At 41.5% G+C, this 25,140-nt stretch overlaps 1 protein-coding gene across 1 annotated transcript; it reads right to left on the minus strand.

Annotated features, from left to right (window-relative positions):
• Positions 1–23,809: 23,809 nt before the first annotated feature.
• Positions 23,810–24,931, minus strand: LOC119570228 (the record flags this gene model as incomplete). Its single annotated transcript, XM_037918054.1, is given in 3 exon segments — positions 23,810–23,964; positions 24,068–24,576; positions 24,790–24,931. Coding segments are annotated over 3 exon segments (772 nt in total), but the record flags the coding sequence as incomplete, so codon positions are not given.
• Positions 24,932–25,140: the final 209 nt, after the last annotated feature.

The raw sequence follows: 25,140 nt of genomic DNA on the forward strand, positions 1-25,140 counted from the left end.
GTTATGACAGATGTTCGCGGAAAATTTCCCCGCTGATTCACTCTACGTAAACACAAATGTTTTGTTTTCTGTACACTATTGTTTTTTCACTATCGTTCTTTCCTTCTCTCTTACATTCTTCTCTCTTTAGCAGATTGTGGGCGTATGGTATGAATAGAAAATGAGATAACACTGCTTTAAATGTTGGAGAGAGAGAGAGAGAGAAGAAAGAAGAAGAAGAAAAAGAAAAATGAAAAGAGAAAAAAAGAGAAAGAGGAAGAGAAAAAGAAGAGAGAAGAGAGAAGAGAGAGAGAGAGGAGAAGAGGAAGAGAGGAGAAAGGAGAGAGAGAGAGAGAAAAAAAAAAAAAGGGGAAGAGGAAAGAGAGAAGGAAGAGAGAGGGAGAGAGAGAAAGAGAGAGAGAGAAAAAAGAGAGGGGAAGAAGAAGAAGAGAGAGATCGAAAGAGAGAAGAGAGAGAAAAAAATTAATTTTAAAGTTTTTCTCATTAAGTCTAAATCTTACGTCATATAAGTTTTTTTTCTCAAAAATTTCTAAATCACGTCTTTTTCATCGTCTACTCCTTCTAATTTTGCAAAAGGGGGGAAAGGAGAGGGGAATGTCAAGGGGGATTTCACCCACTTGTGTTCACGTGTCCAGAAAAACGTGTTAGATACTAGAAACAAAAGCTGCCCAATATCCAATATGCCACCATTTTCTTTCCCAATATTTTGATAAGGCTATGCCTTTTTAATTTAAAACTTTGTCTCTCTCTTATTTTTTTCTTTAAAGCTTTTTCTTTTAGTAAAAAAGGGAAATTGAAAAGGGGTACAAGGTTTCTCCTCCCTCGTTTCAGGTTGGGAATGGTAAAATCCAAAAAGTACCCCATTTTAATTTTTTACAATAGATCTTTGGGCTTAGCATAAAAACTTTTTTAAAAGGTCTCCTTATCACATTCTGTTATCCTAATAAATTCAAATGACCAATGTCCTATTGTTTAGCTATTATTCCCTTTTTTTACAATAAAATATAATTGATATATTATGTTTTTATCATCTTTTTGGATATTTTTTAGAGGATATAAAACCTCAGGTTGACACCCTTGCATTCAAGATTGGTTTTTGGACAAAAATCGATCGTAGAAGTTCTGTTCATTATAGCTTAAAATTTTTACACAAAACACACCCTCACCATTCATTCTAAAGCAGGTGCATCTCACCGTCTGCTTCACACACGTCTATATTATATGAGCGTCGGACAGGTTTAAGGGGTTTACCGTTATTCCCTTTAACATGGTATGCGTAATATTCCAGGAGAAAATAGTACTCCCGTTCTTGTAAATCCACACACAGTAATCTATGATAAATTTTCGGAACCGAGACAGCACGCATTTCTAATAAGGCGCTATCGTTGCTAACGGTGTATATTAAGCTTTTTGTTGACTCATAAATAATAGTTGAATCGATACTCCTTATTAAGGCTACTATGTAATAATCCTCGGCTAGTAACAAAGCTTTTTCTTTATTTTTGTATTAAAAGATTTTATGGAAAAAAATAAATTACCTTCAAAAAAAACGTTTTTAAGAAATAAAGCATGAAAAATATATTTTTAAGCGGGTCTAAGTATTTATTTTTTTCTTTCATAAAAAGCATACACTTTAAATATGTCCATAACCAAGAATACCAAAAACACAAGGAATTAAACAGAAGTGTATTACTTATAAAAAATAGGACTGATCATAAAATAAAATTTCTTGTTCTCGCATATATGTACACTGTTGTGTGGGGTTTGTGTGTGGTGTGTGTGTGTGTGTGTGGTGTGTTTTGTGTGTGGGGTGTGTGTGTGGGTTTTTGTGTGTGGGTGGTGTGGTGGGTATGTGTGTTTGTGTGTGTATGTGGGGGGTTTTTGTGGTGTGTGTGTGTGTGTGTGTCTGTGTGTGTGTGTGTGGGGTGTGGTGGGGTGTGTGATGATGTTGTTTATACACACACAACACCACACACACACACACAACCATAATATTATATAAATATATATATTAAAATTAAAAATATATATATTTAAAATATATATATCATAATTTTAATATAATATTTATATATATTATCAATATATATATATATATATAATATATAATATAATATATAAATTATATATAATATATAATATATAAAATAATATAATATTAATTAATAATATATACATATATTACATGTATATAATACATATTACATGTAATTTTAAAACATATTACAGTATATAATACATAATCGTATATAATCATATATACATTTAAATAATACATATATACATTAAAATAAATACAAAATACATTTTTTAAAATACATATTAATGTTATAAATAATAATCAGGGATATAAATCTATTCATGTTATAAATACATATATCATGTATATAAATACATATATACATGTATATAAATACTATATAATGTAATAAATACATATATACATATTATAAAATCATATAACTATGTATTAAACAATATAAATATATAAATAATATATAATTATATAAAAAAAAAAAAAAAATATATATATATATTTTTATATATATATATATTTAAAATATATTATATATATATTATTAATATATATATATATTATATATATTTTATATATTATATATAATTAAATTTATTATTATATTTTATTTATATAATTTATATATATATATTATATTATTATTATATATATAATAATATATTTATATTTTTTTATTATTATTAAAATTATTATCAAAATAATTAATAATTTTATATAAATTTTTAAATTTTAATTAAAAATATAATATATAATACTATTATATTAAAATAATAATATATTATAATTTATATAAATCTATTATTAAAATTTTTAAATTTTTAATTAAAAAAATTACTATATAAAATAACATATCATATTATAAATACAATAATATTTAAAACTATACATATTTTAAAAAAAAATATCTTGTAAAATACATATACATATTTTTAAAAACATATAATATTTAAATAATATAATATTAAAATAAATAATTTTTGTTAAAAATATAATATGAAATAAAATACTATTATAAATCATATCATATGTTTTAAATAATATAAAATTTATAAATAATATATATATATAAATATATAATAACTATACTTACATATAAAACTATATATAATAATATATATATATATATATATATATATAATATAATTTTAAAATTTTATATTTTATATATATATATATATAAGATATACTATATATATAAAAATATAATTATATTTTATTATACATAAATATTTTACATAATATATATTATATGATATAATAAACATATATAATATATAAAATTTGATATAACATATTAACATATATATTATATATATATAATTTAAAATATATATACCATTTATAATATATAAACATTTAATTTAGGGTACATATATAATAAATGGGTTGCTGAGCAGTGTAATGCCACGGTATTTTTGCTACAATCCCAACGATCCCCTTTCCCTTCCAGAGAGGGATGACCACACCCCTCAGCAGGTCAGGGGGAATGGTAAACCCGACTGCCAGATGGCAGTCAGGACTATGCAGGCTCCGAGCCATAGGTTCCAAACCCCCCACTTTTAGCAGTTCAGCAGGATACCACATATGTCTTCAGCTTTCCCCTCTTCTGCTTGGAAATCGCTATCCTAACCTCTGTGAGGGTAGAGGTTCCTCGCTGATGGTTGGGTCCGGCACAGGCACTGAGACATCTCTTGCATCCAAGCTTAACTGTTGGAGGCTACCCATACAACTGCTCAAAATACTCAGCCCAATGTTCACGAACCCCAACATGAAACTGAGATGATCCGTCCATCCGCTGACCGACTGCAGTCATCGTGAGGAGGGCTTAGAGTTCGTTTTCTCGGCTTGGCAAGCAGGGGGAAGGTCGTTTACCAAGAAATGGCCTTCAACCTCCCCAGCAAGATTCCTGATGAACTTTTTTCTTGTCCCTTCTCACCCAGTGTCCGAGCCCTACAAACCAGGGAAAACGACGCAAGACTTGATTACCATTCAGCCAAGCCATGCGACATGTTTCAGTGGCCTCTATTGTCTCCAAGGGATTGGAATTCGGGCCTTGCCTTGGGTGTACCCCTGCTTCGAGTGTTAGCACTTGAAGAGCTCCCACAGAGTAAAATGGTCTGTCAGGTTGTTGGTTCTGTGAAACAGGGCCCGAGACTGCCTGGTGAAACGTGGTTTCACCATGTCTGTCCAAGTTTAAACACCTTAGGGTGGCCACTGGAGGGATGGGGAGTTTTTTAAGTGGACCCGCAGGGTAGCCACAAGAAGCCTTTGGTCGGGGCCACAGAACACGGCACTCCGGTAAACCCTGAAGTTCTGGAGGATCCTCCATCGCGTGCTAAATAGAATGTGGTCGATCTCCTTAGGGCCACTGTAACCCCAAACGCTGTACCATGCCCCCAGGGGGCCCGGTTTGGGGGCCCCTGGTCCCAGGAAAGCCGAGATCCTAAATTTTTCCGGGGTTTTTAGCAAAGCCCCCCGGAGAAGGAGGTTTATTCTCGCTGCGGGGACACCTCCCGAGCGAGGGGGGGCCGACAGACATCCCATGCCACCCGGGTTTCAAAAAGCCGGATCTGCTTGAAGTCCCCCAAAGAAAAATGCGAATATCTCTCCCCCGGGGGGCCTTTTTCCCTGCCCCAGTTGCGATTTTTGGCGTAGAACGCTTTCTTTCACATAAATCTTGTATACTCGGTTTTAAGGGGCGAAAATACAGCAATAAAGACAAAAAGCCAAAACGGGCTTCAGCCCCTAAAGTGCAAAGGTTTTACCTCACAACGGGTTTTCCCCCTTTAAACTCCCAAGGGCCCTAATTTGGGCCTGGGGGGATGGCAAATGGCTACACCCGGGAAAGGGTTTGGTGACCCACCGTTTGCACTAAACCAGTATTAGGTTAGCCACCCACACTGATCGTGCCACAAAACCGGGGGTCTTCCCCAACCTCTGGGGGGCAGCCACCTCAACTCCCAGTCGCTTAAATTTTCCCCCCCGATAGCGGGGGAAACCCCCTAAATCCTTTTTGGAAAGGGACCCCGGATTTTCCCCAATTTTGTCTTTTTTATTTTTTCAGATTGAATAAGAGAAATCTAAGAAAAAAATTTAAATAAAAAGGCTTGTGATTTGAGGGGCCCAAAAACCCAAAAAAATTTCATCCAGAAAAAAGAGGAAAGAATAATGTTTAAAAAAGAACAAAAATGCAACTAACCAAATGCTTTTTCTATTTTTTTTCCCAAAAAATGCGGCCTTTAAACAAAAACCCTGATTCTGAAAACCCCAACATTAAAAAAATGTGGTTTGTCTATGAGTCCCGTAGCTTAAGGCATTTTTTGTATTTTTTTAAAACCCCCAAACACTGTTTAATGTTTGCCCTTTACCGAAACATTTTGGGAACATGTTAAACATTTTTGGGGGTTTTTTGTACCAGTTTAAATGGCTCAAATTTTTTTACAATTTGTTTACACTCTGACCAGCCAATCGGGGCACTATTTTAAAAAGTTTATTTTCATGTAGTCTCAGATATTTTTTTATATTTTAATTATTCATAAACGGATCTTGATACCCAAATTTTTTTTTTTATAGAGGTGTTTTAAAAATTTTTCTGTGCTTTTTTTTTGGATTACATCAAATACCCTATTTAATAATTTAAATCAGGACATCGCTGGAACTACATGGTAAAAATATCCAACGTATCCAAGTCATATGACGGGTATGATTTTATTTACTAAAAAAGAAATCTGCCGTGTAAACATCTAAGGTCAGTGGTTTATTCAAAATATAGTGATAGGGGCTTGGGGGTAAAGCCCCCAGATAAAAAAGATTTTTGTTTCAATAAGGCCATGTTTGTGGATTTCCAGAATGGTTATTGGTCAAAACAAATGTGCCAGACGTCAAAATTAGTTGAGGCGAGGGCTGAGGACCAAGAAAGGGGCCTCATTTTTTCCATCTCCTAAGCACCTACCATGATAAAAACAAGGGATTGGGAGCAAAGTTAATGTGCTAGACAACTAAGTTCATGTAGCACTATAGAAAGGTATATTATTAGTAGGGAGGGGGATGAGTTACTGATTAGTTGCTTACATCAACAGTCTAGAGTAGTATTGGAAGCAATGAATGAATGGGTTAAGGTAGGATTAAGCAAAGGGGATCAGTTTAAAGTAAAAGGATATATATGCATCTGAGGAAGAACAGGTTTTGTCAATGCAGAAAGTTTAGGATTCCGTAAGGGAAATATCTGACAGGTTGGAGGATAGGTGAAGCAAAGCAGAGGTACTGGTTGCAGTAAAGCGTTGGAAGGACTACAGAATGTGTGGAACTAAAAGAGGGACATTACATGGGGAACAGAGGGACGGATAAGAACGTGACATCAGATAGAAGTGTTAGGGGGGTGTGGCTAAAGCAAGTGGGTGAGAGCTGTCTCCAAGCGTCTGTTCCACTGAAATTGTGATTGATATTTTTTACAGTATGTAATTTATTAGTGCGAGACTTGACCAGAAAGATAGCCATCGGGTATAAAGGGAGGCCTTTAAAATGGGGTAATAGTCTGTGGCTGGAATACGTGAGAAGTGGATTGGTGACATAGTGACAGAGCATGATAGAGTATCTGTCTCTTGACTGCCGGGATTCCAACATGGATAATGTGAAGATGGAATGTAATAAATTGCAAAATAATTTTGCTCTGCTATGAAAGTTATAAAATTCATACACGTTAATGATACCTAAATGAATGTTATGAACAATAGAAATCTTTAAAAGACACTTATGAAAAGCGTTGAAAAATAATTTAAGAAATTTTGAGAAACAATTAAGAAGAGAGAATATTACAGTATACAGTAAAAGATTTGAATATAATCTGTGAAAATTTAACATTATATTGCTCTCTACACTTTTTATTTGGCCATCCCCTTGACGTCCAATGATAATTTTCTCATTAAAAAGAAGATAAGAATGAAATGGAATGACATTTTTATATTTATTGAAAAATCCTGCCGCGTCAACATCGAAGGTTATGAAAAGCAAAACACTCTTCCGTGCTGATACAATGGAAGAAAAACCCACTATACAAAAATAGATTTATTGAAAGTGAGACTACAGTTTTTTAAAAACCACCTGAATTTCCATCTTTAGGTCTGAAAAGGAAAGGGAGAGGAGGGGTTTTAAAAAAGAGAGGAGAGGCAACGCGGTAACATGGGGCAGGTGAGGACAGACGAACGGAAAGCAGGGAGTCACATCAGGTCGGAGGATCGGGCGGACTATGCGCCGGGTGGCCGGCATACGATTTGCAGGCGGAGGATATGGGAAGCAAGAGACTATCAGCAGGAGAAAAGCCGCTGTTCAAGTTTAAATTAGGCAGCAGCTTTATAAGGGAAGATTCCCCACCATCCCCCGGGAGTGGACATGGGCCAGAAAAAAAGATAATCCCCGCTGCTTACCAGTCCATCTGATGGCCAGTGTCCCACTGATGCCAGAAGAGGGCGTTATTGTTGTGTCCCATGAATATAGCGTACTTATGTTGAGACAGACGCTTGATAAGTACTGCTTATCACCAGGAGGCACAAGGAACAGCATGGGTTTGCCCACCGAGGGAGAGTTGGTGAATCGAGCACAGCTTGGGAGAAAGAGAAGGGTTTTGGTGGTAGAGAGGGATTTAGCTGCCCCAATCAGTGTACAGGCTCTCAACTGGAGAGGAGCAGAAGGCGCCTAGGGCTAAGTGAAGACCACAGTGGTAGATAATGTATCAAGATGAGCAAGGAGGGAGGTTGAGGCAGAAGAAGTAGATATGGTAAACCATAATCGAGATTGGAGAGGATCAAGGTACATGATGAAAGGAGAGATTTGCGATCTAAGCCCAGGATAAAATGGACCAGAGTCCCGTAAGTTCGGGAGGCGGCGGCGATGAGGGTTTTTCCCCTAATGTAAAAAACTGGTCTCAAGACAATTTTGGAGTAAAAATAAAGCCAAAGAATTTGCCAGAGGAGTGGAGTGCTATACAAGAAGTAGAAGTTGGGGACCTACACGTGTATGAGAGAAAAGGATGGAGAAAGATTTGGAGGTAAAAAAGTGGATGCCGTGGTTAGTGGCCTAGGAAGATACTGATGATTTGCAGACTGAAGGAACTGTCGGAGATTTGGTTATGGAAGTGCCAGAGGTAAAGATGGTTAAATCATAGTGATCAGGGTTCTGTGGTAAAACCGATATTGTCATTAACGGCAAGATGGAATAAGAGGTGCTGAGTACACTCCCTTGTAGGATGTATTCGAACAAAGGGAAATGATATGGAAGAGGCATTTTTCGACTTGAAAAATTACACTTGGAGAGGAAAGACTTTTTAAAGTCAGTTTCCACATATGCCGGGGAGGACAATTTTTGGAGAATATGGTATTGTATCACATCTCAAAGGGATGAGAGGGGGGGGGGTAGGAAATAGCAGTGAGTGAAGTGAAAGTACTCTAGTTAGCTCTATCACAGTACCAGGAAGGGGTACAAGGAAAGTCAAACTGGGAAGTGGTCACTAGAGGGAAAGAAGTCTAGAAGAGACCAGTGGAATCTAAACGAAGAGAAGGGAAGCATAGATCAAAGCATGAAAAAGATTCTGTGGTGGGGGTCAAAGTGTGTAGGGAATCTAAATTAATAAGGTCAGTTTGTGGGAGGAAGCGTTTTAGGGATCGGCCACCGGGTTGGTGATAGAATCCCCCAAAGTGTGTGGAGGTAGTTAAAATTACTACGAGGAAAAGGGACTGGAGTTGGCAATTGTATTTTCAAAAGCAAAAAAATCAATGGGTTGGATAGGAGTAGTAAAAATGATCCCAACGCGAAAAGAGATGCTCATAATTGTGCACGGGACAGGGGGTTTTGGAATACAGACGAGAAAAGAGTGTGAAAAGAGAAAAAGGTAGTTGGGAATTGGGATAAGAGGATGTGTAGAAGTCCTTGGAAGAAATGGCGAAGGTCAGGTCAACGAGAACGGAAACCACGAAAATTCCAATGTAGGAGAGCTATACCTTAGTTGATCTATGAGTGACAACTGTTTAGTGTTGCGTGTTTTGGGGAATTTGAAGGGGAAGGAGTTAGGGGGTGAGAAGGAATGAGAGGGGGAAGGTGGTTTTGTATCAGGAAGGGGTATCAGGAGGTGGAGGATCTGGGGAAGGGCATAGTTGTGACATAAGGGATTTTCGTATGTACCGGAGGGAGTGGAAGGGATAGAGGGAGGTTAATGTAGGGGGAGCTGGACTAGGGGGGGGGGGTGGGCTTGTGTTGGAGGGGTGGGAAGATGAATATCAGCGTCCCTGAGTGTGGGAGATGTGGAATTTGAGGGTGAATCGGGGGTTTTGGTGTCAGTTTGGGACTCGAGTAAGATAATTTTTTATCAACAAGAGGGGGGGGAGGAGACTGGGTGTCACCCGTGAGACGTAATGTAATGGACCTCGGGGACATCTGTGTACGTGGATTTTCAAGATCATTTCGACTATTTTTTTTTTTTTACACGTAACCCCTAGTTTACGTCATGAGATCACGTACAGGGGTTATAGTAGAGGGAAATGAGTCGTCTTGTTTTGCTGGAGAATCGGGGAATGCTAATCTCGGTTCGGATTCTGCGACTATAAGCGCATAAGCGCGCAGGGATTGAGGGAGGGGCCCCTGTCCAATGAGTGTGGACAAGGTATAGACTTGGTGTGACCCAACCTGGGAATTATGCTGAACTTCAGTTGCAGGGTTGCTGCTACATGTGAAGTTCTACTCAATTTACCTGAAGTTTTAAGTTGTATAAAGGATGGGGGGAAGTAGGGGTTATGTGCTGAGAAAGAGAGAGATACGAAAAATAAAGTTGCAATTTGGGAGAAAGGGAAACAGATAGATTTGATAGCTAGGGAGGTAGGCAGAGATAGAGAGAAAGGTTGTGTATGTATGTTTATGTAAAGCATATTTTATGTGTGAGTGAATGTCTGCGTGGGTGCGTACACTATTTGTAACGTCACGAAAAGGAAGTGACGTCAAGCATTTTCGCTTTATGAGCACAAAAAACATTGTTCGGTTTTCCCAAAAACGCATACTTCAATATAATCCCAAGGCAGAAGCTACTGCGCCAACTGCAACGTCGTTTTGCACCTATGGGTGTTTTCAAAGTGGGACACCACTTATGAGTAGTGATGTGTAAAAAAAAAAAAAAAAAAAAAAAAAATCTGATTTACCCTCACAATGGGGTCCAATATGTTACCGAGAGTAATGCACATGGCATTATATGACTTTGGACTCTTAAAACATCCATCCATTACACCAAGTGATGAGACCATTTTAGCTTTACGAACACGCAAAACTTCATTATAATCTCAAGGCTGTAAAACTGGAGCTTACACTCCGATTTGGGGCGCCCCCCGGTAAGTGACACGCGGGGGTCCCGGCCATGGGCAATCACCGTAAATTTGTCACCCGGCATGGGCAATCACCGCTAAATTTGTCAACCGGCAAATAGGGTATGTGGCACTACAAAGCATCCGTCGCGAGTGGTTTAAAGGAAAGGTTATATTTCCAGAAAGTAATTTTGGGAATGTTAGTGGGGTTCTTGCAATCACCTCTGGAGGAATGGGTAGCACTGTATTGAAAATCACATCTTAGTCCGTGAGGCAGGCCAATAAGCCTTCTGCACAATCTGACCAATTTTTGTTATAGATAGGGCAGTTTTTCTGGGGAGAGTCCCAGTTTAAGTATTGAGGGTTGTACAAAAATCTGCAGGAATGGGGTTCCTAGAGAGATCAGAGTTTTATAATGTTATAGCTTGGTTTTCAGATGTTACGGGGACGAGACGAGAACGACTGGGTCGGCTACGGAAAGAAACGCAAACTCGTTTTAGGAGGCATTGCTGGAAAAGTGTTGTTTAAAAGTAGGAAGCTGTGGGAGGGATCACGAAAATCGGTCCCATTTGGCTGGTTTAAAATTTTTTAAAGGGTTTAAAAAAGCAAGATAAATGTGCTAGAACCCCAAAGGTCTGTGCCTATTTTTTTAATGTTGGGGAAAGGGGGGTGGTTAATTTAGTGATTATTTTCAAAATTTGGGAAAGGGGAAATTTTGGTGAGAAAAAGGGTTGGGCCCGGGTTTGGAAAGGATTTGGGATTAAAAAGGGAAGGATATTTTGCGTTTGAGGAAAAGAGAATGGGTTGTTGAAGCGAAGGGGTGGGATTTCTGAAGAATGTCTAAAATTGGTTGGGGGGTTTCGGGGGGGGGGGAAAGGATTTTTTGGGGGAAAGGGCAGGGGGTACGGGTTGTTTTAAAACGTGGGCACGACAATGGGTTTGCTTTGGGAATTAAAAGGGGAACATTCCCAAAAAGGAAAAATGGGGTGGATCTGGTTGTGCCTCAATAGGGAGTGTGTTAGACGGTGGGGGGGCCAAATTTGCAAAAGCGGGCGAGAGGGGTCCCCCCCAACGTCTTTTTCCGTGAAATGGAGCTAAACCAAAAATTTTAATATTTTTTTAAGAAGGGTAATTTATTAGTGCGGATTTTTTAAACCAAAAAATTCCCAAAACGATATACAAAAAAGGTTTTTAAATTTTGGGGGGTTATAACCCCCGGGCGGGGGATACGGGGAGAAGCGTGCGGTATGTGGGGGAAATAGGGGCGTGGCGTGCTGTGTACTGCCTTTTTCATTCCCGGGGAAATTCCCACATGGCGGGGCACCCAGAAAAAATTTTATTTTTTTATGGCATTTGGGCAGGTGAAACCCGGGGCCCTGGGATCTTCCCAAACAAGGGGGTTGGTGGTGTGTTTTTGACTTTTGGGGAGTTAATGAGTTACGGGAGCCCCGAAAAAATTTGTAAAAGAGGAAGAAATAGTGAGTTTTAGGGTTTTTTTTAGAGAAAAAAAGGATTTGCATCCATTTTTCTGTTTTTTAAGGAAAACGGGAAATTCAGGGGGGAGTTTTTTAAAAGCCCAAATTTGGGGAAGATTACTCCCAAAACCAGCCCCAAAGGGGGGTTTTTTGGAAAGCCACCCAGTATAATTTTTAAAAACTAAGGAATGATTTGGGGGATATCGTAAAGGGAAAATGGGTGAGGGGAACAGTAAAAGGGATATTTAAATTTTTGGTGGGTCGGGGAAAAAAGAGCAAATATGGGGCGGAATGGAAAAGAAGGGGAAAAAGGTTGGAGTTTGGGGGAAAAGGGGAAGGGAGAGTTGTACCATGCGGGTGGAAAAAGGGTAGGTAAAAAGGGGAGTTTAAGCTAAGGAAAAGAATTTAGGGATTTTTGGGGATATTTATTTTTTAGTGGGGGAAATTTGGGTTTGGAATCAACATGGGCATGGGAGAGGGAGAAGGGCAGGGAACGTCAAAAATGAGAGGGTTTGGGCCTGTTTCAGTGTACGGGCCCCTAAATTTGGAGGGGAAATAAAAGGGGCCCTGGGTTGCTTGGCAAAAGACCAAAGTGGGATTTTTAATCAAAAATTGGGCCCCAAGGAGAAATTTTGAGGCAGGGGGAGTAGATGGGGCCCTCCATAAACCCAAGAGGGGAAGGGGAAAAATTCAAAGTAAAAATGAAGATAAGGAGATTTTTTGGCGTTTCTGAGCCTCATGTTTTTGGGGGATAGAGTTTTTAAGATTCGAAAAAGGCGGAGAGCTTTTTTTTTTTTAATGTGAAAAAATAGGGTCTCGCCGGCCCTTTTTGGAGCCCAAAAATAAACACCTGGGAAATTTTACCAGGGGAAAAGGGAAAATTGGAATGGAGTGCCATATAGGAAGGGTGGGGATGGGGGACCTACCCTGAGCAAAGAAAAGGATGGAAAGATTTAGGGGTAAAAAAGCGGAACCCAAATGGTTTGGGGCCCCGGAAGATACTGAGGAGATTTGAAAGATTGAAAAAAATTGGGTAGAGTTTTTGGTAGGGATGTCCCCAAGGCATAAAATGGTTAAATCATCAACATATAGTGAGGGCCCCCGGGGGCTCCGGGTTGGAAAAACTGAAACAATGTCTTTAAACAGAAAGGGAAGGGGAATAAAGGGGGAAACTGACAAAACTGCCTTGGGGGGGGGAAAAAACCTTTCGTTTTGGAAAAAGGGAAGGGATGATGGGGGCCAGAGGTTTTTTTGGACCGGGAAAAGTGCTTTTGGGAGGGGGAAAATCCCTTTATGAAGACCCCCTTTTTTCTAGGGTACCTAGAGAGGACTTTTGTTGGAAAAATTATTGGTCCCGCCATGTCTTATCATATCCCCTTTTTCTAATAAAAAAATATAGCTTTACGGATTCATGGCGTCCCAAAATGCAGTTTTTAATGCCCAAAAATGAGCAAGGGGGTCATTTTTGTCCCTTCGGGCACGGCAAAAACCAATTGGGGAAAGGAGAGAAAAGATTGTGAGTTTTCCAAAGATACCACATTAAGCGGAATTTTTTCCCTTTTTCACTTTTATTTTTTGCACAACCCACCCTATTTCGATGGGCGAAGCCCTTGAGGGGGGGGTCCCCCGATTTTTTTGGGGTTTTTCAGGGGGGGGAAGGAAAAGGCTTCTCCCCAAATTAAAAAGGGAAAATTTTTTCCTAAATTCCTATTTGGTTTTGTAAATTTTTAATGGGAAGGGGAATAAGGGGGAAAAAGGGGATTTTCCCCGGACATAGGGAAATTGAAAAACCGTCGGGGGCCTTCGATTTGGGCAAAATGAGTTCAGGGGGGAGAAAATGGAGCATTATGGGGAACCCCATTGGGAGGGGGTTTAAAGGTACGGGAAACGAAACTTCTCTGGTGGTTTTAAATAAAAGTAAATGTGGAAAAAGGGGGAGAACCACTATTTGCCCCTTGGCTGAAAAAATTACCCAGTTATTAAGGGGATTTGGGAGGGGAAATAAAAAAAGGGGGGGATCTCGAATATGGAGGACAGGGGCAGGCTGGGGGGGAGGGTTTGCCGAATTGTTTTAGGTTTTGGGGCCCCAAAACATTTGAATGGATTAGAGGTTTGAAATTGAGGAAACAATTTTGGGCCCAGCAAATTTTTTTTTAAACTATTCCGGTTTTGTCAAACAAAAGATAGGAAATGCTCTTTTTAAAAAAAGTTTAAGGGGCTGATATTGTTTTTGGATTACCCCCCCTGGTAGCGAAACTTTTTCCCACCCCTCCCGGGTTTTTAAAACAAAGGGTGCTTTAGGGGCAATCAAATTTTCCCCCATGGAACACTTTTGGGAAAGGTATATGGCCCTTGGGGTTCGGGGGTAGCTTGTATTTTGGCACCCTCTTAAAGACTTTTATTTGTGAATTTCTAAAATTTGGAGGTGAGGGGGGGAATGGGGGGGTATAAATAGCAAGAGGGGAAGGGGAAAAGAAATCCCTTTTGGGCTCTATCAAAGCCCCAGAAATGGGGGGGTTAGGGAGGGGTTACGTATGAATTTAAAAAAGGAAAACAAAAAAAGTGGTCACTATGGGGAAAGGGGTCCTAGCCCTGACCAGGGGGAAATTTTTAAAATGAAGAAAAGGGGGGAGCATAAGAGGGGTTTCCAATCCCATAAAAAAAGTTTCGGGGCGTGTAAAAAGTGTGGGGGCGTTTCTTAATTTGGGAATAGCAAGGTAAACTGGGGAGAAGAACACTCTAAAAAATCGGCTTTGGGGAGTTGGTGATGGGAATCCCCAAAAAGAGTGTGGGGGCCCAGTTAAAGGGGTCACCAACTATGAGAAAAGGTGATTGAATTTGGGGGAAAAATTAAATTTTTCAAAGCCCCAAATGGGGTGGGAAGGGGGGGAAGTAACGGGAAAATTCACTGTGTTCCAAACGATAAAAGGAAGATATAAATAACTGGGGAAAAGGGACTTTGGGTTTTGAAAGGGAGGTTGAAATAAGGTTTTTTCCCCGTTTGTTTAATTTTTATGGCCCGGGACAAAGGGAATGGGGGGGAAGAGACAAAAGGGATAAATGGGGTTTGGGTTATTGGGGGTTTTGTAAGAAAGGTCTCTTAAAGGCACCCAATAGTTTGGGATTATAAGAGGAAAGGTATGATTAAGGTCAGGCCCCTGGGGGACGGAAACCCGAAATTTTTCCCCTGAGGAAATTTTTTTTTAAAACTTTAGTGAATAGTTTTGTAGAAATGTTTTGGAAAATTTTGGGGGGAAGCGCAAAGGGTTTGGGAAAAAGGACTGAGGGGCCCGGGAGATGGGAATGTGTGTGGGATTTGGGTGTTCAAACTAGGGGGGGGTTTGGGAGAGGGGAGGGCCCCTAAAGGAAGGGGATACTTGTGACAAAAGGGGGTTCACGTGGGGATCCAAAAGGGATGGAAGGGATAGGGGGGGTTTGGTGGGGGGGTTAATGTGGGGGGGGTTTTGGGCCCCGGGGGGGAGGGGCCCGGGTTTTGGGGGGGTTAGGGGGGTAGGGTGTAGGGGGGATATCTTTTGGGGGAGGGTTTATCAGCAGTTATTTTGGAGTGAAAAAGGGGAGCAGGGGGTTTGTAAGTTTTTTGGAAATTTTTTGGTGTCAGTTTTAAATAGGTAATTTTTGAATTTTTTTAAATGGTTTCTTCGGGGGGATTTGGGTTGGGGGGGGATTTTTTGGGGGGAAAAAAGGATTTTTTGGGTGAGGGGGGGAAAAAGAAAAATTTGGTGTAAAGCGTGGGGAAAAAGGAAGGGGGAGGTGTTTGGGGTTGGTAGGGGAAGAGGGGGGGGGGAACCCTTTTTTGTTCTGTCTGTTAGGGGTTTTTAACGAGGAGGGAGAGGGAGGTTTGGGGGTTTTTAAGGGGTGATTTGAAATATCTGAAAAGCCCGGATTGGAGTTTTCTGGATTTAGGATGGCAAAAGGTTTTGACTGGGGGGGGTAGGAGGTAAAAGGGGGGGGGAAAGTTGGGATTGGTTGGGGGGGGGGTTTAGGAAAATTTGGTAGAATGCAGTTTTAAACTGGAGAAAGGGAGTAAGAAGAAACCACTCAAACGTGGTTTTGGGGGGCTTGGGGTCCGGGGTTTAAAAACTGGAGTTTGCTCCCCTTCGGGAAAAAAAAAAAATTTTGTAGGGGGGCCCACCCCCCAAAAAAATCCATTATGGGGGGGGGGCCACATTTTTGGGCCATTGCCGTGTTTGGGTTTTAAGGGAAGGCAGTTAAAATCGGGTATGGGCCAGTTGGGGCACATAGGGGGCATCTGGCTGTGGAACAGCAATTTTTAGCGGGGTTTGGCCCCTGGGACCCCCAAAAATTTTGGAGGAGGGGGGATTCCCCCTCCTATGTAGACGTTAGGGGGGAAAGCCCCGGGTTTTACGGAAGGTTAATGGTTAATGGTTTAATGGTTAAAAGCAAGAAAAAATTTTGCTAAAACCATCTAAGGTCTGTGCCTATGGGTTAAATGTTTTGGGAAGGGGGGTTTTATTTTAAGTAAATTAGTTTCTAAGCTGGCAAAGGAATTGGTGGGTGAAATTTTTTAGGGTGGGGTTTTGAAAGGATTTTAGATTAGATGAAGGATTGTAGCTTTTTTAAAGGAAAAAAATTTGGGTTTGTTAAACCCAATTTTTTGGGGGGTTTCCCTAAAAGGAAAATTCCCTGTGGTGGGTTTTGGGAGGCCCGGTGAAGGAGGATAATGGGGAAAAAGCAAGGTCCCGGGTTGTTTCAAAAGGGGGGGCACGAAATAGGTGTGAGGGATTTAAAAAGGGGAACTTACAGAAGGAAATAAGGGTGGTTTCCAAAAATTGTGACATCAGATAGGAGTGTGTTAGACGGGGGGTCCCCAAATGCGAAAGGGGGGCGAGAGCACCCTCCCCAAAAGTCTTTTCCCCCGATAAAAGGGAGTTGACCGGGAGGAAATTGATAGGTTTTAAACAGAATGAAAATTTTATTTTTGCGGAGGTTTGCCCCAAAAGATTCCCCATCTTTTTATAAAACCCAGGTCTTAAAGTGGGGGGGTAAAAATCCGTGGCTGGGATATTGAGAAGCGGGGTTTTGGTATGTTTTTGGGGAAAACAAAAGGGGCGTGGCGTGCTAGTGTATCTCCCCTTTTTTCCATTGCCGGGGTTTTCCCAAGGGCCTTTCCCCCCCAGCAAAAAAAAAAAAAAAAATTTGTTTTTTATGGGCGTTTTGGACGGGTTTAGAACAACCAGTTCGGGAAATCTTACAAACAAGGGGGTTTTGGTGGTGGGAAAATTGATTTTATGAGATTTTAAGATTAGGGGAAAGTCAGAAAAAAAAATTTGTAAAAGGGGGGAAGGGGAAAAAGTGATATATGTGTTTTAAAAGCAAAAAAAATTTCCTAAAATTTCCCTGAGTGGACACTGGATTCAGGGGGAAGGGGAGTATTTAAAAGGGCCCCTTTTGGGAAAGTTTACTGCAAAACCAAAACCGGGAGGGGGGTTTGGGGAGCCATCATATATACTGAATACTGAGGAATGATTTGGGGGACATGGTAAAGGAAAATGTTTGGAAGGCCAAAAGGGGAGGGATATTTGTTTTTTTTGTGGGGTGGGGAAAAACAGAAAGTCAATATGGGGGTGGGGTATGACCCCTGGGGGACGGAATGGGCCCAGAGAAGGGGAAAGATTTTTGGAGAGGGGGGGGAAGGGGAATGGAAAAGGGGGGTTATCCAGGGCGTTTTTTTTGAGAAAGGAGTAGGAAACCCGGGGAGATGAAGCTAAGGTAAAAAGAAAGGGGTTGGGGGGGATATTTATTTTTTGTGGGGGGAAAATTTTTGGGGGAATCGAACATAGCATGGGAAAGAAGAAAAGGGGCCGACGTCGAGATAGAGATGGTAGGGCCTTTGATTCATGTACGGGCCCTCTCAATTTGGGGGGGAAAGCGAAACCCGCCTAGTGCAAAGGCGAAGCCCCACATTTGGGTGGATTGAAATCAAGAGGGAAAAGGAGAGAATTTTAAAGGCCCAGAGGAGTAGATTTCCCACCATAATAAAGAGTGGAAAAGGATAAAAATACATAAAGGATAAAAGGGAAAATTTTTTTGCGATCTAAACCCCAGGGATATATGGGAGAATTTTTTTAAGATTAAAACCCGGGGGCGGAGAGCTTTTTTTTTTAAAGGGTTTAAAATTTATGGTCTCGCCGGGAAATTTTTTTGGGAGTCAAAATGACACCTGGGGAAATTTCCCAAGGAACGGCTTTGGGGAAATGGAGGCCATAAAAAGAGAGGGGGTAGGGGACCTGCACGGGGGGGGCCGGGGAGAAAAAAAAGGGAAAAAAAAGGGATTTAGATTTAAAACGGAAAGCCTGGTTTTTTTGCCCAGGAAAAATACTAAATTTTGATTTCCCAGATTGAAAAAATTTTGGTAGAGTTTTGGTATGGTGTGCCAGGGGCTGATGGTTAAATAAAATAAACCATTTGTGAGCCCCGGGCTCCGGGTTTGGAAAAACTGGGGACAATTCCCATTAACAGAAAGAAGGAAAAAAGGGTGGTACTGAGCACACGGGCCTTGGGGGGACACCTTTTCGTTTTGGGGGGAAAAGAAAGATGATGGGGCAGGGGCGATTTTAACCTGGAAAGTGCTTTGGGGGAAGAGAAGGACTTTTATAAAAAGACCCCCTTTTTCCACGTATCCTAGAGGGGAAAACAATTTTTTTGGGGATTGGGTACCGCCATGCCCGTATCATATGTTTTTTTCTAGATCAAAAAAATAGCTAGTCCGGATTCAGGGCGTGAAAATGCAGATGAAATTTAAAATGCCCTAAAAATTGACAAGGGGTCGCTGTCCCTTCTGGAAACGGCGAAAACCAAATTTGGGAAGGGGAAGGGAAGATTTTTGAGTTTTAAAGTCCCCTTTTAAGGGCGGAATTTTCACCATTCGCTCAATTTGGTTTGCACAGCAGCTTTTTTAGTGGGGGATGGGGCGATGCCCCTTGGGGAAAAGGGTTTACCCAAATTTTTGGGGTTTTCGGGAAAGGGGAAAGGGTAAGAGCTTCTCGCCAATTAAAGGGGGAAATTTTCCTTGTGTAAATTTTTGGGTTTGAAATTTTTTTTTAAAGGGGGGGAAAGGATAAGGAAAAGGGAGGGGATTTTTGCCGGAGCCCCACAGTATTTGGAATACCGTCGGGGCCCTTCTGAGGGGTTACGGAAACGTTTTTTAGGGCACCCAATATTTCAGGGGAAAAAATGGGCTTAAAATGGGGATCTCAGGGGAAATGGGGTAAAAGATAAGGGGGGTATTTTCCTCTGGGGGTTCTTAATAAAAAGAATTTTTGAAGATTAGGGGGAAAAACCACTATTTGACCTGGCGAAAAAAATCCCCCCAGGTTCATTAGAAACCTTGGGGGGGTTTAAAAAAATAAAGGGTATTTCGAATATGGAGGACAGGGGCGGGATTGGGGGATGTTTCCCCTATATTTTTTTTTTTGGGCCCGGAAAAATTTTTGGGAGATAGATGTAGAGGAGGGTAATTGATGAAACAAAATTTTCGCCAGCTATTTTTTTTTTACTATTCCGGATTGAAACACGGAGATTGGCAGATCCCTTTTTTTTAAAAGGAGAAAAAGGGTTTGATTTGTTTTGGGAGTACCTCTCTTGTAGGGGGTTAACGGGTTCCGGGCGGGCACTTTTTTTAAGGAAGTGTTTTTTAGTGCAACAGAATTTCCACCATGGAACACTTTTTGGAGGTTAGGGGCCCTTGAGGTTCGAGGGATAGCTGTATGTCGCCTCTTAAACTGTTTTTTGTAAAAATACTGTTCTTTCTGAAAGGGAAGTGAGGGGGGGGTTTGGGGGGGTATAAAATAGAAAGAGGTAAAAGGGGAAAGTAGCCGTCTCTCATCAAAACACCAAGCGGGGGGGAATTTGGGGAGGGGGTACTTTAAAAAGTAGGAAAAAGGAAAACGGGAAAGTGGTCACTATGGGGAAAGGGGGTCTAAGCCCTGACCAGGGGAAATCAAAATTTAAAGAGAAGGGGAGCATCGAGCGAGGCCCTTTTATGAAAAAGGGTTTGCGTGCGTGATAAAAGGGTGTTTTGGGGCGTCTAAATTTAAAATAGAAAGGCCCAAGCTGGGGGAGAGAAAGCGCTTAGAAATCGGCCTGGGGGGATTTTGGGGATAAATCCCCCCTAGAGGTGGCGCATTTAAAAAAGTAACCACAAAGGGGAAAAGGTGGTTGAAGTTGGGAAATTAAGTTTTTCAAAACAACAAAGTAAATTTGGGGGTGGGAGGGGGAGAAGTAGACTGATACCCCTTGTGATCCAACGATGAAGGAAGATACGGAAAACTTTTGAAGGGACTTTTTTTTAAAGGGAAAGGGGGAACAAAAAGGGTTTTTCTGATTGATAAGTATGGATGGAAAAAAGGGAAAAATTGGGGGTGAGAAAAAAATTTAAAAAATTGGGGGGTTTGGGAAATTTTGGGGGTGTGTTTTTGAAAGGTCCCCTTGAAAGGGAAAACAATAGATGGCTCTTAAAAGGAAAGGGTTTTGACAAGGTGGTCCCCGGGGGGGAGCCCGGGAAAACCCCGAAATAAATTTCCCAAAGAAAAGGGTAGTTTATACTTTTTAAAATGATACAGATTGTTTAATACTTTTTTGGAGATTTTGGGGGGGAAAAAAGCTAGAGGGTTTTTTTTTGGGAAAAGGGGTTGAGAGGTCTGGGGTTGGGAAAAAAGGTGTGGGAGGGTTGGGGGTTTTTTCTAGGAAAGGGGGGTTTTTGGGGGAAAGGGGGGTCTGGGAACGGGATTTCTTGTGATATAAGGGATTTTCCAGTGTGAAACCGGGGGGGAGTGGAAAGGGATGAGGGGATGGTGGGAGGGATAAAATGGGCCCGGGGGTTTTGGGGGGTTGGGGGCGGGGGGGGGTTGGGTTTTTTTTTTGGGGGGGGGTAGGGAAAGGGTTGGGGTTTTAGGGGGGATATCGTTAGGGGGAGGGGATTTTCACATTACTTTGGGGTGTGGAAAAGGGCAGGGGTTTTTTTAAATTTTTGGGGGTTAGTTTTCAGTTTTTTATTAGGTTTTAAACTTTTTAAAATTTTCAATGGGTTTTTTCAAGGAGTTGGGGGTTTTGGGGGTTTTTTTGGGGGTATAGGGGGGAAAAAATTTTTCTTGTGAGGGGGGGGGAAGAGAACCCGGTGTCCCCAAGCAAAGGAGTAAAGGAAAGGGGGGGCGATTGGTGGTAGGGGAAAAGGGGGTTTGGGAAAGTTTTTTTTTCCCGTCTTTTTACGGGTAGTGCGAAAGGGGGAGAGGGGAAGGGGGTTTTGGGGTTTTGGTGGTGATTTTTAGAATATTTTAGTAAAAATTGGGAAATGTCTGGGTTTTTGGATGGCAAAGAGTTTTTTTTTACTGGGGAAGGGGAGGAGTAAAAAAGAGGGGGGGGTTTGATGTAGGGGGGGTGGGTTTTTTTAATTTTGGGAAAAGGGGAGCAGTATTACTGGAGTAAAAGGGGTAAAAAGAAAAACCGTCGACGGCTTCTTGTCCCGGGTTTTTACTAGTCTGAGGGCCAAATTTTAATCCCGAGAGTTGCTTTCCTTTTAACAAATTTTTTTTAGGTGGGGCAGCCCCTATAAAAATACATTTGGGGGGGGGGGGCCCCCACAGTTGGCAAAATGTGTGTGATTTTTGCGGGGAGTTGATCGGGGATGGCCCGGTTGGGCCCCAAAGTGGGCCCTTGGCTGTGGAACGGCAATGTTTTTGGGTGGGTTTTCCCCAGACGCCAAAAAGTTTTTTTGGGACTGACATGGAAAGGGGGTTTTTGGGAAAGGACAAAAGGGAGGGATTTTCCTCCTATGTAACGTTTTAAAAGGGGGGTCAGGGCTAAAGGAAAAGGGATTTTTTGGGTATGTTTTTGTAGGGTTCTTTCGGACCTCTGGGGGAAAAGGAAATAAACATTTCCCTGATGTTGCATCATAGTCCCCGTGAGACAGGGAAGTAGATCTTTTCCACAACTGAAACCAAACCCTTTTTCATAGATTGGGGGAATTTGCCCGGGGGGGATTGAAAAAATTCCGGTGGGAGGTAAATTTGGGGGTTTGGAGGGGTTTTTTTGCCAAAGGGTGGGGGTTTTCCCTATAGGGGCCCGGGTTTGTTTTTGTTAAAGCTCCACTTGATTTTCAGATGGTTTTTGGGGACAAGGAAAGGGAGCGGGCGGGTCGCTACGGGAAAGAGACTTTACCCACGTTTTTTTGGGGAAAATTGTTTTTTGGGGAAGGAAAGGGGGTTTTTCAGATTTGGGGGGCTGTGGGAGGGGTCAAAAAATCGGTCCCATTTGGGGCCCCTAAAAAAGGGATTCAAAATTTTTTTGTGAGGGTAAGGGTTGTAAAAAGGGCCGGGGGGGTGCCCAAGATTGGGGTATGGGGTTTAGGGGGGGTAGTGTTATGGGAAAGGGGGCAAAAAGGCTGAAAGGGATTAATAAGCGAGGGTGGGGTGGTTGTGTTGGGGGGGTTTTTGGGGGTAAAAGGGGGTTGAAGTTTGAGGCCTTTTTGGGGAGTGGAAAAAGTTTTCCCTTTAAAGGGTTTTATTGTTTTGGGTACTGTACTAGTAGGCATTTTTATGAGGGGGTATTTTCAGTGTTCGGAGAAAGTGGTCAAGGAAAAAGCCCGGGTCCCGGGAATTTTAGGGGTTTTTTACATCGTTGGGGCCTTTTTTTATAAAGGGGGAACCTCCCTTTCCCCCAAAAATGGGGATATGTTTTCATTACTGGCCATGGTAAGCCTGGATTATGTTGGGGATAAGAACTGTCCACCCCTCAGGATCCCCTTGAGGGGTAAGGTAACTAAATCAGGGGAATACCGTGCCCATGGCTCCCTCAGGCCGTTCAGGACTGGCACTAAGTCAGCCTTTCATCCTTTCAGCACGGCTCTCACACCTTAGGTGGAGGATAGCAGAAGGGTTTGGTGAAGGAACAAACGAAAAGTGGGAAGGAAAATAAAGACCATGCAAAATTAGTTGAGTCGAGGGCTGAGTCCCAAGGTTGGGGAGTTCCCCATCATTGGGTCCCAGTCTCTGCCTCCCAAGCCCCCCCCCCCACGACAACAACGGGCGAGGGATGGGGGGGGGGGCCATTTGGCTGGGCTAAATAGAGTACAAGATATTTCTAGAGATGGGGGTAGTAGGAATATTGTTGAGGGAGGTAGTACTATGGAGAGGGGGACAATAAGGCTGTAAAGTAGTAACAAGGGAGGATAAAGATTGTGGGGGTAGAGGTGATGGGAGAGTAGTAATGTCTCCTGGAGATGGAGTGTTGACTTTGGTGGATAATGGACTTGTACGCATTGAGGAGTGTAGGAGTTGCAGTATTTGGAGCCGTGGTCAAAGGAGAGCCTGGGGTCAGGGAATCGGTTGAGTGAATTGGAGGGGCTATTTGATGAAGGGGCAAGCCTCTTTGTCCCTAATAAGGGTATAACCTCACTGGCTATGGTAAACTTGGATTATGTTAGGGAGAGTCCACCCCTCAGGGTTCCCTTGAGGGGTAAGGGCTAGACAACTAAAACAGGGTAGATGCTGTCAGATTAAGGGGCAGTAGGACAAGGGCATGAAGTGGTGTATGTGGTGTGAGGTACTACTTCAGGAAGGATGACAATAGGGAAGAATAGTAAGGTGGAAGGGGATAGACAATGAAGAGGACAGTGCATTATATAGAGTAGAGGATTTGGGAGAGGAAGGTGTGTACTCTGAAGGTTATGTAATGACCTTGAGTAATGAACAAATTTGAATTTACAGTATTGACGGTAAACATCGAGGGGGGGGGGGGTGATTATATCTTTGGTTGGAGCTGTGGTCAGAGGTAGGAGTCAGAAAATGAGAAATCAAGTTTAGATTTAATTTATGGAGGAAGCCTTCATGCTTCTGATGGTAAAAAATATTACCCTTGAGGGTGTAGGATAAGTAGAACCATAAAATTCACATCCAGTAAACGAGGTTATAAATAATCAATACTTTTCATCATGTTTATTAAGCATAGATGCTCTTAGCAGGTGCACACTCTCACGTTTCCCCGTTGGAAAATTCTGGGAAGACCCTTTAGCTTTCGGCAGCAAAATGTACGTCCCTGGAACAACAGTCTTCTCCACTTGAGGGCACAGACATTCCTAGAGAAAAATTTTGAATTATTTTCTTAAAGTTGTTTTACACTATCTTCTACATAAAGTGTATCAATATAATTAAAAAATGAAAAATATGAAATGGTCTTACTTTCCCTCGAGGCAACGGGGCCGCAGACTGACCACTCTTTTGTTCTGCCACCACAATCTGAATATCATGAAGGATTTTGCAAGGTCTTGGCTATCCAGAGCTACCTTCTTCATCTCCTCTTCATTCAGTCCATCTTCTGCAAGATAAGTGTATTGTTGTCTTTTAATCCTTTCCTTGTCTTCGGCAGTCCAGCTGTCCTCCAGTTTCTTACGCTCCTCGTCACTCAGCATCATCTCTTCATCTTCATCTTCATCCTCCAAATTTTCTTCACCCAGGTCAAATTTTTCTAGGCGTAAATGGTCCTCAGATGCCGGATCCTCGTCTCCATCAACAAGGTTCTCCATGCTTTTGGCTGCTAAGGAAACAATAGGTTCCCTGAGATATGCTGGAAGGGCAGCTACCTTGTCCATGGTGATTGAACACTCATCCAGAGTAGTCACACCATGGATTTTCTCGTCCATTTCATCCTCGGCAGGCTGGTCTGCCATAACATGGGGATCCATGTCAAACTGCAGTTATAGAAGACAATATTTGCATGTATCCATTCAATTTAGATAACATTACAAGTTCACTAATGCAGAAATACAATTACAGATGCATGTCATTACTCAAATACATGCCATGCCCAATACCCAATCTACATGATATTTTAAGCAGTGTAGCCTCCAAAAGCCTCATTTGTCTAATATTGCACAAGCACATGTTTATTAATAACAGCTTACATCCACAACCTGGATACCGACAGGTGTCCACTCTCTGGCAGACAAGTAGGCTTTCATGTTGAAATCATGCGTGGGACTTGGATCAAAGTGAAACGCTGAAGCAGCCATCAGGTATGCACAAAGAATTACTGCTTGCCACATACTGGTGCTGAAATGTAAATAAAAGGTATTAGAGAAGGCTTACATTTTTATATGCACCATGCAACTCAGTTTGGCAGACACCTACCACTCCTATGTAAACGATATGCTTCCCAAGGGCCATGTACTTTCCACATGTGCAGTAAAAAAATCCCGGATATTTGGAGCATGTGTTTCGATAACCATGTGTTTTGTCTATGCATTTATATCTTA

This window comes from Penaeus monodon, unplaced genomic scaffold, assembly GCF_015228065.2.
Source record: "Penaeus monodon isolate SGIC_2016 unplaced genomic scaffold, NSTDA_Pmon_1 PmonScaffold_2321, whole genome shotgun sequence".
NCBI lineage: Eukaryota > Metazoa > Arthropoda > Malacostraca > Decapoda > Penaeidae > Penaeus > Penaeus monodon.